General features: G+C 46.7%; 1 protein-coding gene across 1 annotated transcript in view; it reads right to left on the bottom strand.

Annotated features, from left to right (window-relative positions):
* LARS2 (leucyl-tRNA synthetase 2, mitochondrial) overlaps window positions 1-22,480 on the bottom strand; it is a 145,582-nt gene that overhangs the window by 60,032 nt on the left and 63,070 nt on the right. The window contains exon 7 of the mRNA XM_052656498.1: window positions 18,191-18,334. Coding sequence (XP_052512458.1) covers window positions 18,191-18,334 — 144 coding nt within the window. The remainder of the gene's footprint in view (window positions 1-18,190; window positions 18,335-22,480) is intronic.

Raw genomic sequence — 22,480 nt, 5'->3', positions numbered from 1 at the left:
TTTAATATGCTGTCTAGGTTTGTCACAGCTTTTCTTCCAAGGAGCAAGTGTCTTTTAATTTCATGGCTGCAGTCACCATCTGCAGTGATTTTGGAATCCCCAGAAAATAAAGTCTGTCATTGCTTCCATTTTTTCCCCATCTATTTGCCATGATGTGATGGAACCAGATGCCATGATCTTCACTTTTTGAATGTTGAGTTTTAAGCCAGATTTTTCACTCTTCTCTTTCACCTTCATGAAGAGGCTCTTCAGTTCCTCTTCACTTTCTGCCATTAGGATGGTATCATATGCATATCTGAGGTTATTGATGTTTCTCCGGTAATCTTGATTCCATCTTGTGGTTAATCCAACCTGGCATTTTGCATAATGTATTTTACATATAAGTTAAATAAGCAGGATGACAATATACAGCCTTGACGTACTCCTTTCCCAATGTGGAACCAGTCCATTGTTCCCTGTTCAGTTCTAACTGTTGCTTCTTGACCTGCATACAGGTTTCTCAGGAGGCAGGCAAGGTAGTCTGGTAGTCCCATCTCTTGAAGAATTCCTCAGTCTGTTGTGATCCTCCCAGACTTACTAACTGCATTCTTTCACCTACAGTGCAGAGACTCTTACTCAATCATGTGATAAACAACACAGAGCATCTCCTGAATTTGTCATCTATCTATCCATCCATTCTCATTTATTTGGGAGAGTCTGCAAGCTTCAGGATTCAGAAATTTATTTTGAGACATAAACTGTGGATTATGGACACCTGCAGGCTGACCAGAGATGTGTTCATTCATTAGTTTATTCTCCAGAATGTATTAATTCCTCACCCCTAAAGGACCTCATCCAGGCAATGGAGGCTTCAGTTCAGTTCAGTTCAGTTGCTCAGTCGTGTCCAACTCTTTGTGACCCCGTGGACCATAGCACGCCAGGCCTCCCTGTCCATCACCAACTCCCGGAGTTTGGGCATACACAAAAGCAGGATTGCCAGAGTCCCTAACATCAATTTTATTTTCTACTGCTTCTTCAATGAGAAATTTTAATACTGTTTCAACAGTGAACTGTATGTAGAAATAGTATTTTCTTCTCTATTGTTGAGTACTCATAAAACACAACTAAACTTCGTGCTTAGCCAGAGGCTAGGATAATATGTTAACAGAATGAATGGAAGGTGGTAATAACTAGGATTTGTGAGAAGATTCTGGGTAATATTTTCTAGCAAAACACACAATAACCTGTATTTTATCATCTCAATCTTCTGGACTCGGTCGAAGAGTACTCCTAGCTTGCCGCAAGTAGGGAAAGCCTGGGTGCAGCCACAAAGACCCACCGCAGTCAACAAATAAAATTATAAATCATTTTAAAAAAATCACCCATAGTGAAGGCTGTAAAGCAGTATAAGATCGTGACTCACTGAAGAAACATTAAATTATATACATCTGTAATTTGTATGTACTGAGTTACATACAAATTCCTTAGAAACTATCACATACATGAAGGTGCGTTTGAACACATTTAGCTAAGGAGAACACTTACTGATTAAAAGAGCCTATTCCCACACTCTTTCAGGTAAACTATAGTTTCTCCATATTTTCCCTTCCTGGCTGACATAAGTGGAACGTGAATTTGCAGAGCTACATATGCCTGAACAGTTTAAGAAAGCTACAAAAAAAAATATTAGAAACACAGTTTCTGTTACTGACACCACAGACTTGAAAACCTGAACAACTAATTTTTGCATAACCCAGAGGTTAATGGGATTTCTGGGCTCTGATCTTTGATATATCATTCTAAAGATGCATGGATAAAAATGAGTCAGTTGGTAAGAACTGCAATGTAAACTTCATCTAAAATAAGGCTTTCCTAGAAATTCTTTCAAAAGAAATCAGCTGCCATGGAAATTAGAGGATGGTATGCGGTATCTCAATTATGAGTGAATCATGTACCAAAGATTCCATGTTCCCATCCACTTCAACTAGAATATGGCCATTGAGCTCCTTTATAGAAGACGTTGTGTTTGGTGGAATAAGAAGGGCCAGGTGGGACTTTCCTGGTGGTCCAGTGGTTAAGATTCATGCTCCTAATACAGGCGGCCGTGGTTCGATCCCCGGATGGGGAACTGCTAAGATCCAGCATCCCGCATCCTGCACAGTGCAGGCAAAAAACAAAAATGAAAAAGGTGCCAGGAAGTCCAGGGGGCACAGGGACGTGTGGAAATGCACCAGGATCAGTATTCAATCAGCAAAACCCAGGAAACTATGGGCCAAACAGCCCAGTCCTTCACCAATAAGCTGTGAGAAAGAGAAAGGGGTAAAGAGTGAAACCTACAGATTAAAACACTCAGCACACATTATCAAATTTAAAAGACGAGGGTAGGAATAAACTTTATTATCCAGGGAGGCACATTTAGGTGATAAGCTATAGAGAAAAGTAAGGATGTGACTATTCTCAAAGTCAGGATAGTGCCGACTGTGGGGGTCTGGGGGGCTGTTACATTGAGATGAGGCATGTGGAGGGCTTGCAGAGTGCTGGCAAGATCCACTATCTTGATCTACAAGGGCAGCTGCTTTAAACTAATTCAGCAAACTACATATTTGTTTTATATGGTTATCTGTGTTTCATTTTATAATAAAAATGTAAAAGTAAAACAAAGACTTTCTCCTAAGTTTGGTATTACACAGGTCGCACCTCTTCTCTCATGCTGCTCCCAGAGAGTGTGGCACAGGGAAACGTCGGCCTGCGAGCTCAGTAATGCAAGGACAGACTCTGGTTTTTCTATAAACCCCACAAGGGGCCTGGCCTAGAGCCTGGGACTGTGAACTTGAACTGGGCAAATGCTCATTAAATTCCCATTTAACTCCCTCCACTCCAGGGGGAGATTCAGAGAGCAGGACTATGTTCTAGAACCAGATCCCCAGGCCTCTAGGGAGGGAAGTAGTAACCTTAGTAGATCGCTTCCTATGCAGCAGGCACTTTGACGTACGGGAGCTCATTTAAATCTTCACCATGGTCAAGGAGTGTTATCAAGGAGTATTATCTCCACCTCACAGATGAGAAAACAAGCCTGAGGAATTTCCTCTAAGTCAGCCCACAAGTACCGGGCGGAACGGTGGCAGCGCATCAGCAGCGACGTGCAGCTGACCCCAAGTCCACACGCTTTCCTGCAGCTCAGCCTGCAGGGACTCCTCTCTAGCAGAGCTCCTTAAATCCAGCTTTCCCGCCTGTGTATTTCAGATAGTTTCGACTTATCATTCTCTAAGTTAAAAGAGGCGCTTCTTGGAGATCTGCCTGCTTCTATTAGCCTATTTATATTTGTATCTTTTTCCTGGAAAGAAGACTGGTTGCAGAGTCATAGGGCCGGGGTTGTGATCAAAGTTCCCTTTCTTAAGATGAACACCCAGAGGCTCCCAGAGGTCTCACAATCTGCACAACATCACTGAGCTCCCTTGAGTGAGGCCAAAAACTCATTCCTTAAGCCTCATTTAACTACGATTCACCTTCCTCAGAAACTTGCTCCCCAACTGCACGATGAACTTGTATTGTTTAAGCTGCCCAGCATCTGAAGTCTCTCCTTTCTGGGGAGGGTAGGGAGGGGAATCACAAGATGGGTGAGTGGCAGGGCCCCATCACCAACTACAGAAGCTAGAAAGGGGGTGTTCTTCCCACCCTACTCTTCTCCCCTGTTGAAGTTAAACAAACAGTGTAACCCATCATGGGCTCAGCACAGTCAGAACACTGAGGGCGGACCCAGAGGCACAAGGTCAACTGGTTTAAATGCCACACCAGAACTGAGAGGCAGCGCAGACTTAGACAGACCATTCCTGGGACAAGATTTCAGCTGCGCTCTTGTTCTCGCTGACTCCTGCCCAGGCCTGTGTCTCCAGCTTCCCATCCAGCTATGAGGAACCTGATCCTCTTCTGATCAATTCTCTTTTGGCTTCAGTTAACCAGAGTAACTTCAGGTTGCTTCAACCAAGTTTCCTAACTGATAATGGACTTTAAACGTTTCAACCTCTTTTTCAAAAGAAGTATTTATTTGTTTGGCTGTGCTGGGTCTCAGTTGTGGCACATGGCATCTTCAAGTCCTTCTTGCAGTATGCAGGATTTTAATACTGGCAAGTGGGACCTAGCTCTCTGACCAGGGATCGAACCTGGGACCCCTGCCCTGGAAGCACGGAGCCTTAGCCAGTGGACCACTAGAGAAGTCCCTCAACATCTTGATGTATGCTAGCTAAAACTGTACTGTGTTGATATCATTGTAGCAAAAGTGTTAAAATCGTGAATATATTAATTATATATTAATATTAGAATAATAAGACATAATGTTTATAAACTATTAAAAAGCCTTCTGATACAATTGTATATTTTAGAAAACCTTCCAATTTATGCAGCATTTAAGGGATCTTAAATGTCAGCAAGCATGTAACTAGGACTTTATGAACTCCAAATGACCCGCGGCTTTTCCTTTCCAAGGATCATTTGAGATTCCATTTAACTTCCAAGCAAACCTACATGTGATCTCAGGAGATCTGATGTTCTTCCACCAGATAAAATCCATGTGACATGATCTGACAGTTGGCTCCATCTCCCACCCCATCCTTTCCTGCCACAGACAATTCGGAGCTCACAGGGTCCATTTCTGACACCCTTCCTGGCCCCTCCCTTCCCCTGCAGTACTGACCCGCAGTTTATAAACTTTCTCCTGGTGTTTTTCTTCCAGACTGAACTGTCAAGGCCAGAATACATCCAATGGAAGTGTTTTTGCTTAAAATATTCACAGCTCGATGAGGACAAAAGATTCAAATAGAATGAAATGTGAATGTTTTGATATGCTAATTGTAGCAGGGAAAAATGTACGCCTGCTTAAATCCCTACCAAATCTATGAATATTTTTAAAAATCAAAAGAAATGAAGAAAAAGAAAAGAAACCACCCTCTGGAGAACACCTGAACAAGCCCTTTTTAGTCCCCGCTGTAAAATAAAGTCATTATTCAAGACTGATTTTTTGAGGAACAGGCCTCCAGAAAGCACCTGCTCAACGGCCTTCAACAAGCCCCCCTCAGCTCAGGCCAGGGCCCCATCAAATCTCCACCACAACAGGAACAGCCTGCTGAGCATTTGCCGTTGTTCAATGCAAAGAACTGGTTTTACCTGCTTGTTTGGCGTGTCTGTTCAGAGTATATCCTTTTTGTGGTGTTTTGCAATTATAGTGACAGAGGACAGCACTCATATCAAGTCTTTCCATTTGCCACTGGGCCATGCCTCCCCTCCCCACCTTGGCCAACCTAAATTTCCCTGGTGGCTCAGATGGTAAAGAATCTGCCTGCAATGCAGGGGACCTGGGTTTGATCCCTGGGTTGGGAAAATCCCCTGGAGAAGGAAACAGCAACCCACTCCAGGATTCTTGCCTGGAGAATTCCATGGACAGAGGAGGCCTTCAAACAGTTGGACATGACAGAGACTAACACATTTTTTTTTTTAACTGGTTCCTAGAATCCAAAACTTGGGAAAATAGCAGGCTTTGAGACTCTTTACTAAAGTGCTACGAAATCCTTTTCCATATAAAATCTGAGGGACCCCAATATCTAAGAGTTGAAGGCTGAACCATAGGAGGCTCCCTGCTATCTCCTCTTTCCCCTCTCCCTCCACTTGCCAGGCTTGGGCACAACTTGGAAACCATTCATTTATTCATCTCCCTTCATTTAATTCATGAAAAAGTGGCTCACTTGACCAAGTCAACAGCAGATCCCCAAATAATGAATGACCCAAATCTGACTGTTCTGGGACCATCACACTCAAGTTTTCAGGCAACTGCCTGTAAATTAAAAAAAAAGAGAGAGACAGCTTCTTTCATATGCAAAACCTAGAAATGAACAATGTGAATGAGCACTTAACTTCTGCAAATAATTATTGTATTTAATACTCAGTTGAAGTCCAACTGTAAAGTCTCTCTGTGGTTATTATTTAGCATATAGAGAAGTACTTCTATGTATGCTATATGTGGAAGTAGTATGGTTTACAAGGGGCTTTATAATCATTTAACTAGGATAAGTCTGAAAACTGCTTCACAACACGTGAATGAAGATGCTTTCAGAAGCTGAGAAAGCACTGTACAGTGTGAGCCCAAGTTTAAGAGCATGGACCACCAGCAGAGGCACTGAAGTACATACCCAACGGAAAAGGCTTTAGTTACAAGAAAACAGAATCAGGAATAAGAAAGAGGAAGACCCAAACTGCAATGCTGGGGGTAAGAACAGGATTAGCTATAGCATGACTAATCTGATTTTTCCTTCAAAGAGGCAGGAGTAAATCCATACTTCCCAAGAGAAGACAGGATGTGAGCTAAAGCATGAAGAACAAAGTACATCAAAACCATAAACAAAAATTCTAGAAGACATGCTTTAAACACATGACACATTTTAAAGACCTTGTTTAAAAAAAAAAGAAAAAAAGGCTGGGCTTCCCTGGTGTAAAGAATCTGCCTGCCCATGCAGCAGAAGCAAGTTCGATCCCTGGGTTGGGAAGACCCCCTGGAGGAGGAAATGGCAACCCACTCCGGTATTCTTGCTTGGAAAATCCCAAGGACAGAGAAGCATGGAGGGCTATAGTACGTGGGATTGCAAAGAGTTGGACAGGATTTAGTGACTACCCAACAACAACAACAAAAAGTTTAGGAAAACTGAGAAATACAGACCTTTTAAAACAAGTGGGTTTAATAGCCAGTAAGGGGAAAGTTAAGACATGAGAACCATGAGAGCTGGATACAGATGTGAAAGGGGATTTAACGGAATTTAATTAAAATGGACATTTTAAAAAAGCTTAACACTCAGCCTTCTTCTGAATCAGTCTGATCTGATTAGCAATTATTTTTGAATTATAATTTGTCTATTTTTTTTCTAAAACTTATTATTGTTACCAAGATTTCTTTATTCTTTTTGTCTTTGGAATCATTTCAGTGCAGCTACTTGAAAGATACAGTACATATTTGAGTTGTAATAAAGAAAAGTCCATTCTGAAGCCAGTAAGATGTTTAAAAAACCTAGACGTTCCCTCTGGAACATTCTAGAGGAGTCAACTCTTTCACTTGCAAGTCTCGCGCTTCTGCTGTGGCACTGGCACGAAGTTATGCGGGAAGATGACACATTAAAAAGCCCTGGCATCACATTTATCTCGTTTACCTCCCTCTGATGGTCGTCCTTCAACCTTTCTTCTGCATTTCTAGCAAAATCCATCTGCTACAGCATCTCAGTGAAAACCATTCACTTACGAATACAGTTGTGCTATCCAAGGGTCTCAATCCCAGTGAAGGCACTGTTAACCCAGAAAGGAAACCATCACGTCTAAGCAAAGTATGTGAAAGTGAACGTGTTTGTTGCTCACTCGTGTCCGACCTGGACTGTAGCCCCTACAGGCTCCTCCGTCCATGGGATTCTCCAGGCAAGAATACTGGGGTGGGTTGCCATTCCCTTCTCCAGGGGATCTTCCCAACCCAGGGATCGAATCAAGGCCTCCTGCACTTGTAGGCAGATTCATTACCACTGAGCTACTGGAGAAGGCACCCTGAAAATGACGGATGACTTGCCGACAAGATGTGGCTCACGGGACTGCAGGGGCAAGAGGAAGGGGCATCCAGCAGCCCATGCTTACATCCAGTGTGTATCTCAGCCGTGCGAAAAGGAGGAAGAGACCAAGTGCCACTACACAGTCTCCGAACAGCTGCACAGAAGGAAGTGCTCCCTGGGTGTCATTGCCGGGGGTCGTCCTGTGTGCCTGCTCAGTGGGAGAGGATGTGATGAAGGAAACCAGGAAGCTGTGGTGCAGCCAGACTGACCAATCTCCTCTTACTCACGTATCAGCTCAGGCAATGCATCAGTCTTGGTTAATGTTTCTGTTCTCCTCTGACTCAAGTAACCCACTTTTTTGCTATTTGCTAACCAACAGCGAAAATGATTTAAATTCTACTGACTTCTAAGAGATGGTGACTACAGGTTCTGAAATGTCACCACCAGGCTCCTCATAGTGCAGATGATGGAGAACAAACTCTCTCAAGGACAAAGCCACCTGTCTCATGACGCAGCTTCTGATTCCCAGAGTCCGCTCACGTCACTTCACTAACCCTGGCGCCACAGGATAAAAGAGAGGCTGGGCTTCCCAGGTTGCCTCAGTGGTAAAGAATCCTCCTGCTAATGCAGGAGACTCAAGAGACACGGGTTTGATCTCTGGGTCAGGAAGATCCTCTGGAAGAGGAAATGGTAACCCACTCCAGTAGTCTTGCCTAGAAACTTCCATAGACAGAGGAGCCTGGCGGGCTCCAGTCTGGGGGGTAGTCAGAAAGAGTCAGACACCACTAAGTGACGAAGTACACACACAACTGTCCCCCTCAGGAGGAGGAAGAAATTAAATCACTGTCCTGCAAACAGAGGATGGAACTCAGCCCAACCTGTGGCATGAGGCTACCTTTGCCTGAAAAGGTGGTTTTGTTCCAGGAAAGGGGAGTCTTGGCAGCAAGCCTAAAAGCTTTTATTGGTCTGATTAAGACAAACAAAATGGGGACAGATGTCTCAGGGGACATCCTGCAAGTCTGCCTGTTACCTTAAAACTTGTAGGAACATAAAACTATCCTTTTGCAAGACACTCAGGTCTAGAGATTTGGTGTAGATCAGTGCCGACCTAACCCTGCTATCAGGCTGCTCTGCATTTTCACACTTTTCAAAATAACAATAAGCATTATGGGGAGTTTAGAAAAGACAGAAAAGGATGGAGAAAAGATAACCGTTACCCCAAATCAACTTCAGCATCCAGGGAGATCACTCTTAATCTTGGCTCTACATCCTTCCATCCTAATTAATCCTGTCTTCTACTGATTCTGAGATGCATGTTTCCCCCACAAATCCTGAAATCTGGGCAGGCCTTACAATCAATGGTGTCTTTGATTGACAGCATTTTTTATTCTAGGTGGAGCATAAACTTTAAAACCAATCGTGTGTTAGAAGTGATAGAATGCAGTGTGAGTGTGTGTAGTTGTGCATATGTTCTTACATAATTAAAATCATGCTGTTTCTATACTGTTTTTAAACAATGAGAGTTTTTGCATTTTACCACCACTCACAACTCATTATAGCTCTGCTGCTGCTGCTGCTAAGTCACATCAGTTGTGTCCAACTGTGTGTGACCCCATAGACCGCAGCTCACCAGGCTCCTCTGTCCTTGGGATTCTCCAGGCAAGAACACTGGAGTGGGTTGCCATCTCCTCCTCCAATGCATGCACACAAGCTCAGTCACTTCAGCCGTGTCCTACTTTGTGCGACCCTATGGACAGCAGCCCACCAGGCTCCTCTGTCCTTGGGATTCTCCAGGCGAGAATACTGGAGAGGGTTGCCATTTCCTTCTCCCTATTATAGCTCTAGAAAGGATTAAATCTCTCTATTTTGAATAAATCTGACACTCGGAGTCAGTTACCTTGGAATAGTAAGCAAAATATAGAGAGAAATGGAAAGATACTGTGGAAAAAGGCCCGTTTCTATAAGAAAATGCTTACTTTGAAAAACAGAACAGAATAATGTAATATGGATATGTAGGTATCTCCTAATGACTGTCACTTCCTTCATAGCAGGGGCAGCCCCTGGTCCGGTCTCACTGTTCTCCAGGCAGCTGGGTTCAGAAAGCCCTGGGGTAAGGAAAGGGTGCTGGAGTAGAGAATGACATAGAACACGACACTGCTCAGTTCTGAGGCCAAAACACCAATTCCATCAGGAACAGATGAGCAAACCGCAACCCGCTGCACTCTCTGCTGTCTGGCCATCTGTGCCCTCTCTTGGAGCTCCTGCAACATTGCTTAACTCGCCTTCCTTCCCACAACACCCGCCCTCTGACTGTCTGCCCTCTGCCTGTGGTTGCTGGAGACGCCTGGTTGCTCTGGAATCAGTGCTCAAGAGCAGGCAGACCAAGCACACGCCCAGGGCCAGGGACACTTGAGCTGGGTCCTGGCTTTCCTAGGCTTGGCGGCCCCAGGTATCAAATGAGAAGTGGGCTCAGGTGGTAATTTTCTGGGACTCCTCGGTCTGGCCAGCAGCGCCCCTGGGGAGCAGGAGGATGATGTGAGCTGCTTAAAATGAAGCAACACCATATCCCTTTGTGTTTAGACATCATATTGATTTTGTAATTTCCAGCAGCAGTAAAGGCAGGCATGAGGGGATTTTTGCCGGCTTTTATGTTTTTCAGGTCAGGGCTGGGATTAGAAAGCCTGGGAGACGAGGCCTAACGTGGAGAAGCCTGTATAATGTTCTCTTGGCTTTCTTCCAATGTTAAAATTCCAATGACTGCCTAAGCTAAAAGGGTTCACTGGTGACACCCACCAGCCCTCCAGGGATGGCCCCCAACGAGGTGCTACTCAATCTGTTTCCTCTTCCAATGGAGTCCAGGCTAGCACCTCAAGAACGAAGGACACCTTTATGTTCCAAAAGGACCTGGCCAGGGCGTTCAGAAAGGCTACTAGGGAAGTTTAAGAGCAAGATGTGATATTTACTTTCTCTTCATTTTTTTTTCTAATCAAATTTATAATTTATTTCATTGTCAGTATACAATAAGAAATATACTATTAAGCTTATCTGTCCCATTTTCCCCTAGTAATCATTCCTAGACAAACCTAGACAGCATATTAAAAAGCAGAGACATTACTTTGCCAACAAAGGTCTGTCTAGTCAAAGCTATGGTTTTTCTAGTAGTCATGTATGGATGTGAGAGTTGGACCATGAAGAAGGCTGAGCACTGAAGAATTGATGCTTTTGAATTGTGGTGTTGGAGAAGACTCTTGAGAGTCCCTTGGACTGCATGGAAATCAAACCAAATCAACCCTGAATATTCACTGGAAGGACTGATGCTGAAGCTGAAGCTCCAATACTTGGCTACCTGATTCGAAGAGCCGACTCACTGGAAAAGACCCTGATGCTGGGAAAGACTGAAGGCAGGAGGAGAAGAGGGTGACAGAGGAGGAGATGGTTGGATGGCATCACTGACTCAGTGGACATGAGTTTGAGCAAGCTCAGGGAGATGGTGAAGGACAGGGAAGCCAGGCGTGCTGCAGTCCACGGGGCTGCAAAGAGTTGGACGTGACTGAGCGACTGAACGACAACCAATCATTTTTCCTATCTCCGAAACAAAAATAATAAAGGAAACCTTCCTACTTGCAGAGCACGTGTGCCAAGCTGGAGACTGCGCTTCCTTCCTTCAGAAGTTCTTGTTCATTCTCGCGCAGGAGTGGGTGTGCAGGCAGGCTGTCTTCAGTGGATGGGAGGGACACGGTGCAGGCAAGAACTCAGGGGTAGGAAATAAGGTGGCCCTGGACCTGATCTCATGGTGAGGGACACTCCCGAGGCAGCAGGTAGGCACTATGTCTAGGGGAGAGGAAATCTGCCTATTCTGTCATGAAATACAGTGGTTTCTGAATCCAGAGCTGGAACCCAGCCCTGGACCAACTCTGATGAGCTCTTCCAAGCAGAAGTGATCCCTAAGGCCTGCTAAGAGTCGGCCAGAGGCCTCCCAGCAGGTCTGCTGTCACTCCCAGCTGGTATTGAGGAGCCCGGTCCCTTGGCTGGGGCTGTGGGTGGGGAGGGGGTGGTGACAAGTCTCCTGACTCACCCCAGGAAGCCTCCTGCTTCCCGGCAAAGTGCTGGGGCACAGTCAGCCTCAAATCACTCTTTCCTTTTGTCTCTGTCCCCCTCTCCCACCTGTCTGCTCCCATCCCCACCCCAGAATGACTTCCCTGTACCCCTTGGCACCAGCGAATGATCACCCTGAGGAGGGCTGAGAGGCTAGGATGGAAGGTGAAGAACAGAGTTCGGCTCATGGTGTAGGAGAGAAAAGATCCCGGAGAGGAGGTGAAACGGAGAACAGAAGGAAGTATGAGATATTATGTAAGAAGGAGCAGACTTTAACAATTAATGAGCTTTGTGAGACAGGGAGTCAAAACCAGATCCTGGGATAGGAGCAGTCTGCTGTTTCCAAAACAAATGACAGCTGGGGCCTGGAGGGGCACTCCGGCAGGAAGCCAGCTCCGAAGCTGCTCTGGGTGCCAGCGCAGGGGGATCCGGGCTGGGCGGCCCCTACTGCGCAGGCGCTGATCAACTGTTTCTTACAAGCAGGGAGGAAAGCGGCCACTCTCAGCCCTGACTGGCCACAGCAGAGCCTAACGGGGGTGATCGCGTAACAGCTTTCAAGCCACTGGGCTTAACCCTGCCCCTCACAGTACATAAACCTCAGCATTAGAATCGTTAACTCTGGCCCCGGCCTGTGTCCTCATGGCTTTTTGTCACAACAGCCCTGCAGAAAGGCCAACAGCTTGTGAAACGGTTCTCGCTTGTTCATCTGGCTGCTCAGCCAACATCTCGGTGCACGGGCCAACCATGTGAAGGCTCCGGTTGCACACACGGGAGGAGACATCGGGGCCAAGGATCTTTCTGGGCGGCAGGGTGGGGCGGAGGGGCCAAACCCCACTGACCAATCCCTCTGCAAAGTCTCGTGACAGCGTGTGAGGACTTGCGCGCTGCTCGGAGGAGGCATTTCCGGGCACCACCTGTGACCCGAGTCTCTGTTCTGGGGCTGGGAGAGGACCCGAGGGCAGGAGCAGGGAGCCAGGCAACAGCCCCCTTTCCAGGAGACGGCCAAGTGCTTTCACGGGGAACTCCAGGCCTTGGGATCAGAACAAGGGTACCCCAGGGTCCCTAATCCAGAGCACAGGGGACTCTTAAGAAGCGAGGGACACCAGGGGCCTAGACCCCTGTACCCGTGCACCACTGCTCCTCCAGGGCAGCCTTTCTGCTCCAGTCTCCTCCTCCACACCCCCCACCCAGAGCTCCTGTCATAGCCTTGCTCCCCTCCCTCCCCTCCACACCTCTCCAACCCCTGAGTTTCCCTCTTTGCAGGGGCCGACAAGGCCAGGGAGCTCTGGGAAAGGTGTCTCTACTTTACCCCCAAGTGCGGTGTGAAGCCAAGATGAGAGGCACAAAGCGGGCAGGGAAAGGGCTGGCTTATTACTGCCCACCCTCCCTGATCTCCTAAGGGCTCGGTGTTGCCCATCTCCTTCTTGCCAGCAGGAGCTCTACTTGGAAAGACTTGTGAAGTGTGAAGTTCCCTGCACGTCTGGAAGGCAACGAAACACTCCCTTACAGACACGCTGCACGTCCCAGCTTTCACCACCATCTGGCGGTACCTCCTCCGAACACTGGGCAGACGGGGCTCCTCAGCTCCCCTGTGCTCTCCTGCAGTGTGACGGTGATCCCAAGGGCCGTGACCTCTCGACGGTGATCCCAAGGGCCGTGACCTCTCATGTCTGTGAAGGTCTCCTGTACTAGCCCCTGAGCTCCCAAAGAGCAGCGCGTGCTAAGCCGCTCAGTCGTCCCCGGTGCTTTGCGACCCCGTGGACTGCAGCCCGCCAGGCTCCTCTGACAATGGGATTTTTCAGGCAAGAATAACGGAGTGGGTTGTCTTGCCTTCTCCGGGGGATCTTCCCGACCCTGGGATTGAACCCGCGTCTCCTGCACCGGCAGGCAGATTCTTTACCACAGAGCCACCTGGGAAGCCCAAGGAGCAGGGACCTCAGCTTTTCTCACCTGTATTCTTAGCACCTAGGCAAGGCACTCAATGACATCTGGGAGAGAAAGAATGAATCAGATGACCTGAGAAGTGGTACAGACTGCTGGTGAAGAAGGTGAGCACCTGGACTGGAATCCCAGTGCTGTTACTTTACGACCAGTGTGAGCCTCTGTTTCCCCATCAGTAAAATGGGGTAACAGGTGGTACCCACCCTCCAAAGAATAATGTGAACATTCAGTAAGATGAACACGCAAGGAAAAGCCTGGGGACTGATCAGATCGGGGGCAAGCAGGCAGGAAGTGGGAGGTGATCACAGACTTGGTTCGTATTTAAGCAGTTGCCAGGTAACTCCTGGAAACTTAAGAACATCAGCACCAATTAGGTGTGGGTGTTGACTGAGCACCATCAGGGCATGGTCACGTCCACTTTGAGGCCAAAGAGGAGCCATGTACAGTGTCCCAGCGTCTTGTCTGAGGACCTGCAGGGAGGCAGCCTCTGGGGGCTACAGGAGGCAGCGCAGAAGTCAAAACCGCAAATCCATCAGAAAGGGCCAAATGGGGAGCCGTCTCTCCACCTGTCTCGTCTTCCCATGGTCACCCTGCTGTCAGGAACCGAAGCGCTCATTCCACCAGGCTCTGAACCCCCTTCGCTTCCTGCACGTAGTCTCCACTCTGCCCTCCTCCCCTTGCTCCCGCCTTGTGGTGCTGCCCACCACAATCCTCCCACACATTCCTGCCAGGACTAATTCATGCTCGTCAGATACTCCTACTGCAAGTTTTCTTTTTCCACAGAACAAGCAGCTGAAATCACTTTTAATGTTTCATAAAGCAAACAATCCTGGGGAGGACTGGATGGGGGATCCATGGAGAAGCATCAAATACATCACGGAACAGCCTTGATAGAATATTTTTATATTTCAGATGTTTTATATTTTGATTTTCACATCAGGCATCATCTTTCTAATTGGGAAGTCACGAGAATGAAAAGAGGGCTCCTCCAGCCATGCTCCCAAGCAGACCACCAGCTGTACACCACCGAGGCAGCCCTCAGGGCTGCACAGTCAGATGTACACATGGAGCTCTAAAGATAATGGCCGGGCACAGCTTGGCCATCTCAGCGCCCATTCCCTGTTCCCTTCCCCCAACCATCTTGACTCCAGAAGCTGAAAAGCTCAGGGCTGCTTTCCTGGCCTTCCTTGCCTGCGTGTAGCCACGTGACACAACAGGGGGTAGCAGAACATCGGTAGAATCTGGCTGTGCACTGGGGGGAAAGGTCTTGCCTTCTGGTGACTAACATTGCCTCTGTCTTGAATGGAAACACGATGTCTGGTCTGCAGCAGCTATCTTGCAACCATGAGGTGACAGGCAGGAAGGAATGGCTGATGAGAACCATGGAAATGCCAACTCAGAGCCCTATCCTAGTTTGGTCCCAGCAACTGGGACTTCTTTGGGAAGGAATCTCCCATTTAGTAAGTCACCAGAACTTGGGTTTTCAGTTACTTGCAGCTAAAAGCATTACTGACTCAATATCTCATCCTTGTCTACATAGCAAGACCTCATCACTAACTCAACACTATTGCTGTCATATGAGGTTTTAAAGTAGATGTCCTGTCTCACTTGATCTTCTTTGAAGTTTTAGACACATTTATCCAAGAACCATTTATTTCTACATCTCTACTCAAATGATTCCTTGTCACTGCAAACTCAAAAGGGTTAGGACTGTGTCTCTTCCAGGACTCCCTATCCCAGGGAGTAGCTGTATCGTTCACTTCCTGTCTAGGTCAGGGGCTTTCTTCATGACACCATCTCCTACAGGCTTTCATTCAATATCACCAGGTTCTTAGGCTCTGGCATATGAATATTTTTCTAACCTACCCATCTATTCCCACTACCATCTAAGTTATGCACGCCTGGAGCACTGCAGTAACCTCCTAACTGGTCTCTCTGCATCCTCACCCTTTCCACGGTGAATTTATGAAGACACAAAGCTGATCATGTCACTCCTTCCCTTAGGATGCTTTGATGGTATCTCAGGACTCCCGTGATAAAGTGCGGATTTCTTAGGGCGCTGCCTGACCTGGCCCCTAACCATTTCTTCAGGTTGTCCAGCCCTATCTTGGGCTTCTCCTCTTGGCTCTCTTGGCTGCCGCTACACCGTCATCATTTCGGTTTCTTAAACGTGTCATACACACTTCTGTTTTAGAACTACCACTTGCTTTGTTCCCTATATAGAGTGACGGCGGTTCCCTTACAGCTTTATGGCTTAATTAACCCTTACGCATCCCTCTGCAGCTCAAACAATAATTTTCCATTTCAGACGTTCTACTTTTCTGTTCTAGATTTCCTTTTTTTTTTCTTTCAACGTTTCCATTCCTCTCCAGAGCTTCCCCTGTCCACTCATCTGTTCGCTCCTTATGACCATCTTTTCCTTTATCTCAGGATCTACTTCTCTGGTGCTGACTCCCTTCCCCCCCGCCCCTTTATTATAGATCACAGTTTCCTGGTTCTTTGCAAATCTAGTAATTTTTTACTACATGCTGGACATTGCAGATAAAACCAACCTTTCAGCAAGTCGGAACTATGCTGTTTCCCTTTTAAGGTGTTGAGTGTTGTTCTGAAAGTTACTTTTGAAACTGTCAGGCTTATTTTTAATTAAGGTGGGTCTATTTTGATTTTGTCCTTGGTCCTAAAGAGTCATGCACATTTGTAATATATAGCCTTTCTGGGGTCTCAGCTGTGTACTTTCGGCCGAACCATAACTCCAAGTCTCAGAGCACTGTGCAGCCCCCTGATAGCTCTGCTCTCCTCTTAATCCCACAGTAATCATTTTCTATTAGGCCTTATGAAGTCTTGCTTTGTGCACATGTAGCCCTCAGTCAAGCATGTGCAGTGAACACAGATATCTGCTCACCCTTAACCACTCCCACGCCACCTCCTCTGCTGATTTTCAGGGCAAACCAAGTGTTGACTTCTGATGTCAGCTTTTGCAGTTAATTCTTCCCTGGAGTTCATCAAGAAGCAGGCAAGTCACCATGGTAACTAACCACTTCTGCTGAACAGTTGAAAATTCACAGCTGACAATTTAAAGAATAATGCCACTCAGATTATTACATTTCCAATTAGAGGCAGAGGTCAAACAAAAGAGCTGATTAGGTGGCCTTTCCACCAGTGCCTATTAGAGTCATCTGACAGGTCCCTGAGGTGACCTGGCATGCCTGCTGGTGATGCAGTCTCCCCAGCTGCCAGCAGGTGGGGGCTCCCACTGCCTGGGCTGTGACAGAAAGCTATGTCCTCAGCTTTCTTCCATTCAGCCTCTCAAGACTACTAGCGTGCTTAAAAGGAGCAAGGGATTCTGTTAGCAAGTTCTAATGAGTAGTTTTCCAAAACCATATGCTCCACTCTGGATAAATTAAAATGGGGAACATTTTCATTTAAGACATGTCTTTTGAGTGAAAGAACTAGAGGTCATATAACCATATGGCACTAGTATGGTGAACTGGAGAACTGTAGTCCTAATTCAGCAAAGTCTTGTGGTGATCAGAGGTTATTTATAACTTGTGCTTATTTTACGATATAAAAAGTACAGAACCGGATCTGACCCAAAGTCCACTTCAGTCCAGTACCCCATCTGTGATGTAGCAACTCGTGGGCTGCAATGGGAAGGTATAACCATCCCACGTATGGTGGCTGCCAGAGTAAGAACTATGGCACACGTCGTTCAGCAACTCTGCATGATGCCTTTACCTGTTCAGAGCCGGCTCACTTCCAGTCTTCCGCTGGTACAAAGGTTATCAAGCTGCCACAGGAAATCCCCCTGATGTGTTCTAATCACTCTTCTCTGGAATTTGTGATCACTCAATTCCCTATCCTGAAACATGGTAGGCTCAAAGAATATCTTGCACAGAGTGGTTCTGGCACACCGAGAATAAGCTATTTCTCCCAGGCTATCGTTGATTTAGTAAGCAAGCCTCACCTTTCAGTGGTTGGTCTCCCCTTGAATTTCTGAAAACATAAAGAGCCAGAGGCAACTTAAAGGGCACTTGGTCACACCCTCTCCTTCTGTTGATGAGGAAACTGACCTTCAGGGACTCACACTGGTTTACACTATTAATCGGAGACACGACAAGAGTTATACAGCCCAGAGCTTTGCTTCCTGCCTCAGTTCACGTTAACCCTGGCCTTCCCGCATGAAGACAGCCATCCCCTCACTCCTTTAGGTGGTCTCCTCTGGACCCTCAGAAATGTCATTCTGTCTTTCTGGAGGTCTTACTAGAACTGCATACATGAAGATACTTTTTTCCTTTCTAGTTTTCTTGCTGATATAGCTGCAGATAAAGATGAATGTTTTTCTGCCTTTAGGGCAGTACAGTGATTTGCTGAAAGGTCAGCAAACAATGGCCTACGATGACCTCCAGGTGCTATTCTTGATTTCCAACTGAAGGACGCGAATCCATCATGCTCTATGTGAGTGACCCTGAGGTCCATGTGCTTCCTGTCTGCACACCCATGGTTCTAACAGCTCTAACTAGAGTTCACCTCCAACAGTGAGGCTAATATTCAGAAGACCTGATCAAACATAAGCCTTAGTGGGGCGCCTCCAGGCTGACACTCACCTTTGCATAAGCAGTTGTCTTAATAAACCATTGTCTGAGGTACTTCTGTTCCACCTTTGCTCCCGAACGCCATGAACAGCCGTGTTCATCCACCTGCTCATTGGCAAGCACTGTTTGGTCCACTGGGTCCCAGTTAACCAAGGCCTGTTATAATTCATGAAACAAAACGAGGCAATCTGGTGAGTATACTGAATAGGATCATATGGAGGTCCCTCCCAGGTGAGACAGGCCACAAAGGCAGTATCTCTGCTCTGAGACTTAAGGGCATCTCCTTGGAGCATCGTTTGGCAAGGAAGCTACTGGCAAGCTGAAAAGAAAGAATGTGAACTGCCCTAGTGCTTTCACCTTATCAGGACAGGCCTGGGAAGGGAGGCTGTATGCATGTGGCTAACTCAAGTTCAGAATCTGCTTGTATAAAAGGATGGACTTGCAGATTGGAAATTTTAGTAAATAGAAGAAAAGAAGGAAAAAAAAATGATACCCAGAACTTACCAGAATTGGGTTATTTTAGGGAAAACAATAGGTTTATCTTAATAGAAATAGCCAGTACTTCCTGAGTGATTACCATGTGCCAGATGCTGTACCAAATGCTTCCCTAAGGTTGGCTCTTCTAATCCTCTCGACAACCTTTTGAGGTAAGAATATGACTATCCTCAAGTTGCATGGGAGGAAATTAAAGAACAGAGAGATTAAATAACTTGCTTGAGGTCACACAGTCAGTAAATAACAGAGACAGCAGGGTAGGAACTCAGGTCTCTAGGAATTGTAAACATTTTTGTGATTAAAAAAAAACTTCTGTTTAAATTAAGGTACAACATACAGAGTAATGTGAATAAATCTTAAACGTATAGCTCGATCTATTTCCACCATCACTCATCAAGACACAGAGCATTCCCAGCACCCCAGAAAATTCTGTTCTGCCTTCTCCCCATCAACATCGGCCCCCCAAAAGGTAACAATCTTTCTCCATAGATTTCTTTGGCTGATAGAACCTATAGTCTAAACCAGGATGAAGTTTCTCTCCACAGAGTTCTAATTTGTTTTTAGTTTCATTTAAAACACCCCTGCCATTTATACTCACTCCTTTTAAAAAAGCATTTGCCTTTATTTCTTTCTCTCTTTGGCTGTGCCAGCTCTTAGCTGCCACACATGGGACTGCTGTGGTAAGCAGGATCTTTAGTTGTGGCGTGTGGGATCGAGGTCCCTGACCAGGGATACACCCAGGCCCCCAGCATAGGGACCACTAGGGAAGTCCCCTACAGTCACCCCTTATGATATTTCGGTAAGACTTAGAACAAAGAGGGCAATGAGTATGGAGACGTGTTTGGGCAGTAGAACGTATATATTGTGTTTTAAAATATCAATAAACGATTCTAATAAGACATTGTGCCGAATATTGCCGATTTGCCCCTCCAATCCTCTTTCCACCATGTTCTGTGGTGGAAGTGGTCCCCTGTGCCCACATTAACCTGGACCCTTGCCCTCTGACTGGGTTCAACCAGTGAGAGGCCCCCAGCTCCTTCCCGCGTGGCTCACGGGCCGACCTCGCCTGCTGCTCCAGCTACCGCTCTCCCAGTTCCAGGAATGGCTCCCCGTGTCACCCCTGCCACCTGAGGTGGGCAAAGGCTTCCTTCTGCTCCTAGTGCCAGGGACTGGACCACCCCTTGTGGGCTTCCCCGAACTCTGCACAGAATCCGTCTTTTCATCACGTTTTCTTCAGTGACTGCTGTCCGGTGGGCCCGCTTTTCTTCTGCTGGGACCCTGACTGATCCAAAGGCATATCTAAAAATTACATAAAAAGGAGGAATGCCGGAGAGGCTAACTTCTATGGGTTGTGATTTTACAACTAAAAAGTAATATGCTGCCGCTGCTGCTGCTAAGTCACTTCAGTCGTGTCCAACTCTGTGCGACCCCATAGACGGCAGCCCACCAGGCTCCCCCGTCCCTGGGATTCTCCAGGCAAGAACACTGGAGTGGGTTGCCATTTCCTTCTCCAATGCATGAAAGTGAAAAGTCAAAGTGAAATCGCTCAGTCGTGTCCGACTCTTCACGACCCCATGGACTGCAGCCTACCAGGCTCCTCCGTCCATGGGATTTTCCAGGCAAGAGTACTGGAGTGGGGTGCCATTGCCTTCTCCAAAAAGTAATAATACCCACTGCAAATCTTAAACATGTAAAGCATAGAGTAGGAATGGAAAAGACATGGCATAGAGTGATTTTTCTCCCCTCTTCCTACAGTCCCCCAAATCCTTGAATCCATAGACAGAGAGAGACAAAATTTAGGACAAATGATTGCAGACCTGAAAACTGGAGGTGAATAAGCCAAGGGAGGCTTACTTATCTTTTATCATTGCCCATATTAGGGGTGAGGGGAAGGATACCACTTAAAAGATATAAAGAGAGGGCCAAGTACTGTTCAGTAACAAGGACAGCTCCTTCAAGAGCCCCCTGTCCCCCCAAACCCAAAACTAGTGCACAAGTAAAACAGCACAAAATATGAAAGGGAGAACAAAAGCCCTGTGTGCCTGCACCTCTGCCTCCTGTCCCCACTGCAAACCTCAGGTGACGTGAAGAAGCAAACACTCAACCCTGCGGATTGCAAGAACAGGACAGGACTTGATTTTCTCATCGACATTTCCCACACAGCCTGGCAGCTCTCAGACTCCAAGTTACAAAATGCAGTGAGGGAGGTGTGCTCCTAAGAGGTTTACACGTTATAATAAAACCCTGCTATCAAATGAAAGGCAAATAGAAGCAAAACACAAAAGCAGTTTTCCCCCAGTGAAAGTCTTGATGGGGAGAGGAAAAATACAAGAGGAAATAAAGTTTCTAATCAAAGATGCATTCAAATCAAAGGGACATGCCTGGTGGTCCAGTGGCTAAGCGTCTGTGCTCCCAACGCACTGGGGGCCTGGGTTCAGTCGCTGGCCGGGAAGCCTGACCCCACATACCCCAACTAAGAGCTGCTGCAGCCAAACAACAGTAATATAAAAAAAGATGCATCTTGTAAGTACTCAGTCTCGTTTCGTCTCAGGACGATGATCCATCTCAAGCACAGTTACAGAGTTCAGAGTTGGCCTTTCTGCAGGTGGTAAACCCACAGGTGGTCAAAATTCAGGGCCTATAGGGCCCAGGGTGCACAGCATCCACGGCCTCTTGAAGGCCTGGAGCTGACTTCCAAATCTTTCTCTGGGTCTCCTCTCTTACGTTAACAGTCTCTTACCTACAGCCTCCCTTCAAGCCATGGTCTGTCTTCTTTCATCTGGCATTCCTGGGTTTTCACATTTTGAACACTTACTTTGATGGATGCCCTGATTTTTAAGCAAGCACAGTCATGCTCCACAGAATACAGTTTATGGACAACTTCACTGACTGTGGTCACTACCCTGGTTAATTACGGCCTCTATCACCTCCGAGGCCAACGCCATGCTCCTTACAGTCAACTAGTCTTATTAGCAAAACACAGCCTATCTCTATATTTTCCAATCAACTTTAAATCAATACTGAAATCAGGAAAACACCTGCAGAAACACTGGACTCCAGCTGACTTTGCCCACTGCTTCTCTAACACAAGTTATCCGGCAACATCACGGAATGAGCCATCATCCTGAAGAAGAGAACCTCCCCAAGCTGACCAAGGCTTAAATGCCAAGGTTAACATTTTTCCGGTCTGTGGGATTTGTGGGAAGCTTTCAGAAAGCATTTTAGAAATGCACGTTACCACACGATTCTACACAAGAAGCGACCGTGTTCGCAGACTCCAATTTGTACAGACTGTGGTTTGTACAGATTCCAGATTGTGGACGCTGCACCGTTTTCTCCCCCTTCCCCTCCCCTTCTTGGCTGTTGAGCTCTTGGAGTCGTGGGAGGCCATGGGGTCCACTGGGGATTCTCAAGGCAATTTCATTCTGATGTTTTTAAAACTTAGTTTTAATTGGAGGATAACTGCTTTTCAATGTTGTGCTGGTTTCTGCCGTACAACAACATGAATCGGCCATAAGGATACATATGTCCCCTCTCTCTTGAACCTCCTTCCCACCCCACTCCTGGCCTACCTCTCTAGGTTGTCACAGAGTCCTGGGCTGAGCTCCCTGCGTCATACAGCAACTTCCCACTAGCTGTCTGTTTTACATATGGTGATGTATAGCATTGAAGCAGCCTGATTGTGAGTTTATCAGCCCTCTTTTCTGCGACACAGACACCCTGGTGCCTACCGCCCCAGCAGGCCTCCTGTGTCAAAGCTCGTCCTTTCTCATCTCATCCTGGCCTTCCTCTGGACCCTCTCTCCGC

Source organism: Budorcas taxicolor, chromosome 1 (assembly GCF_023091745.1).
Source record: "Budorcas taxicolor isolate Tak-1 chromosome 1, Takin1.1, whole genome shotgun sequence".
In the NCBI taxonomy this organism is placed as follows: Eukaryota; Metazoa; Chordata; class Mammalia; order Artiodactyla; family Bovidae; genus Budorcas; species Budorcas taxicolor.
The sequence above is the reverse complement of the archived record's forward strand: the minus strand, read 5'-3'. Positions and strand labels throughout refer to the sequence as shown.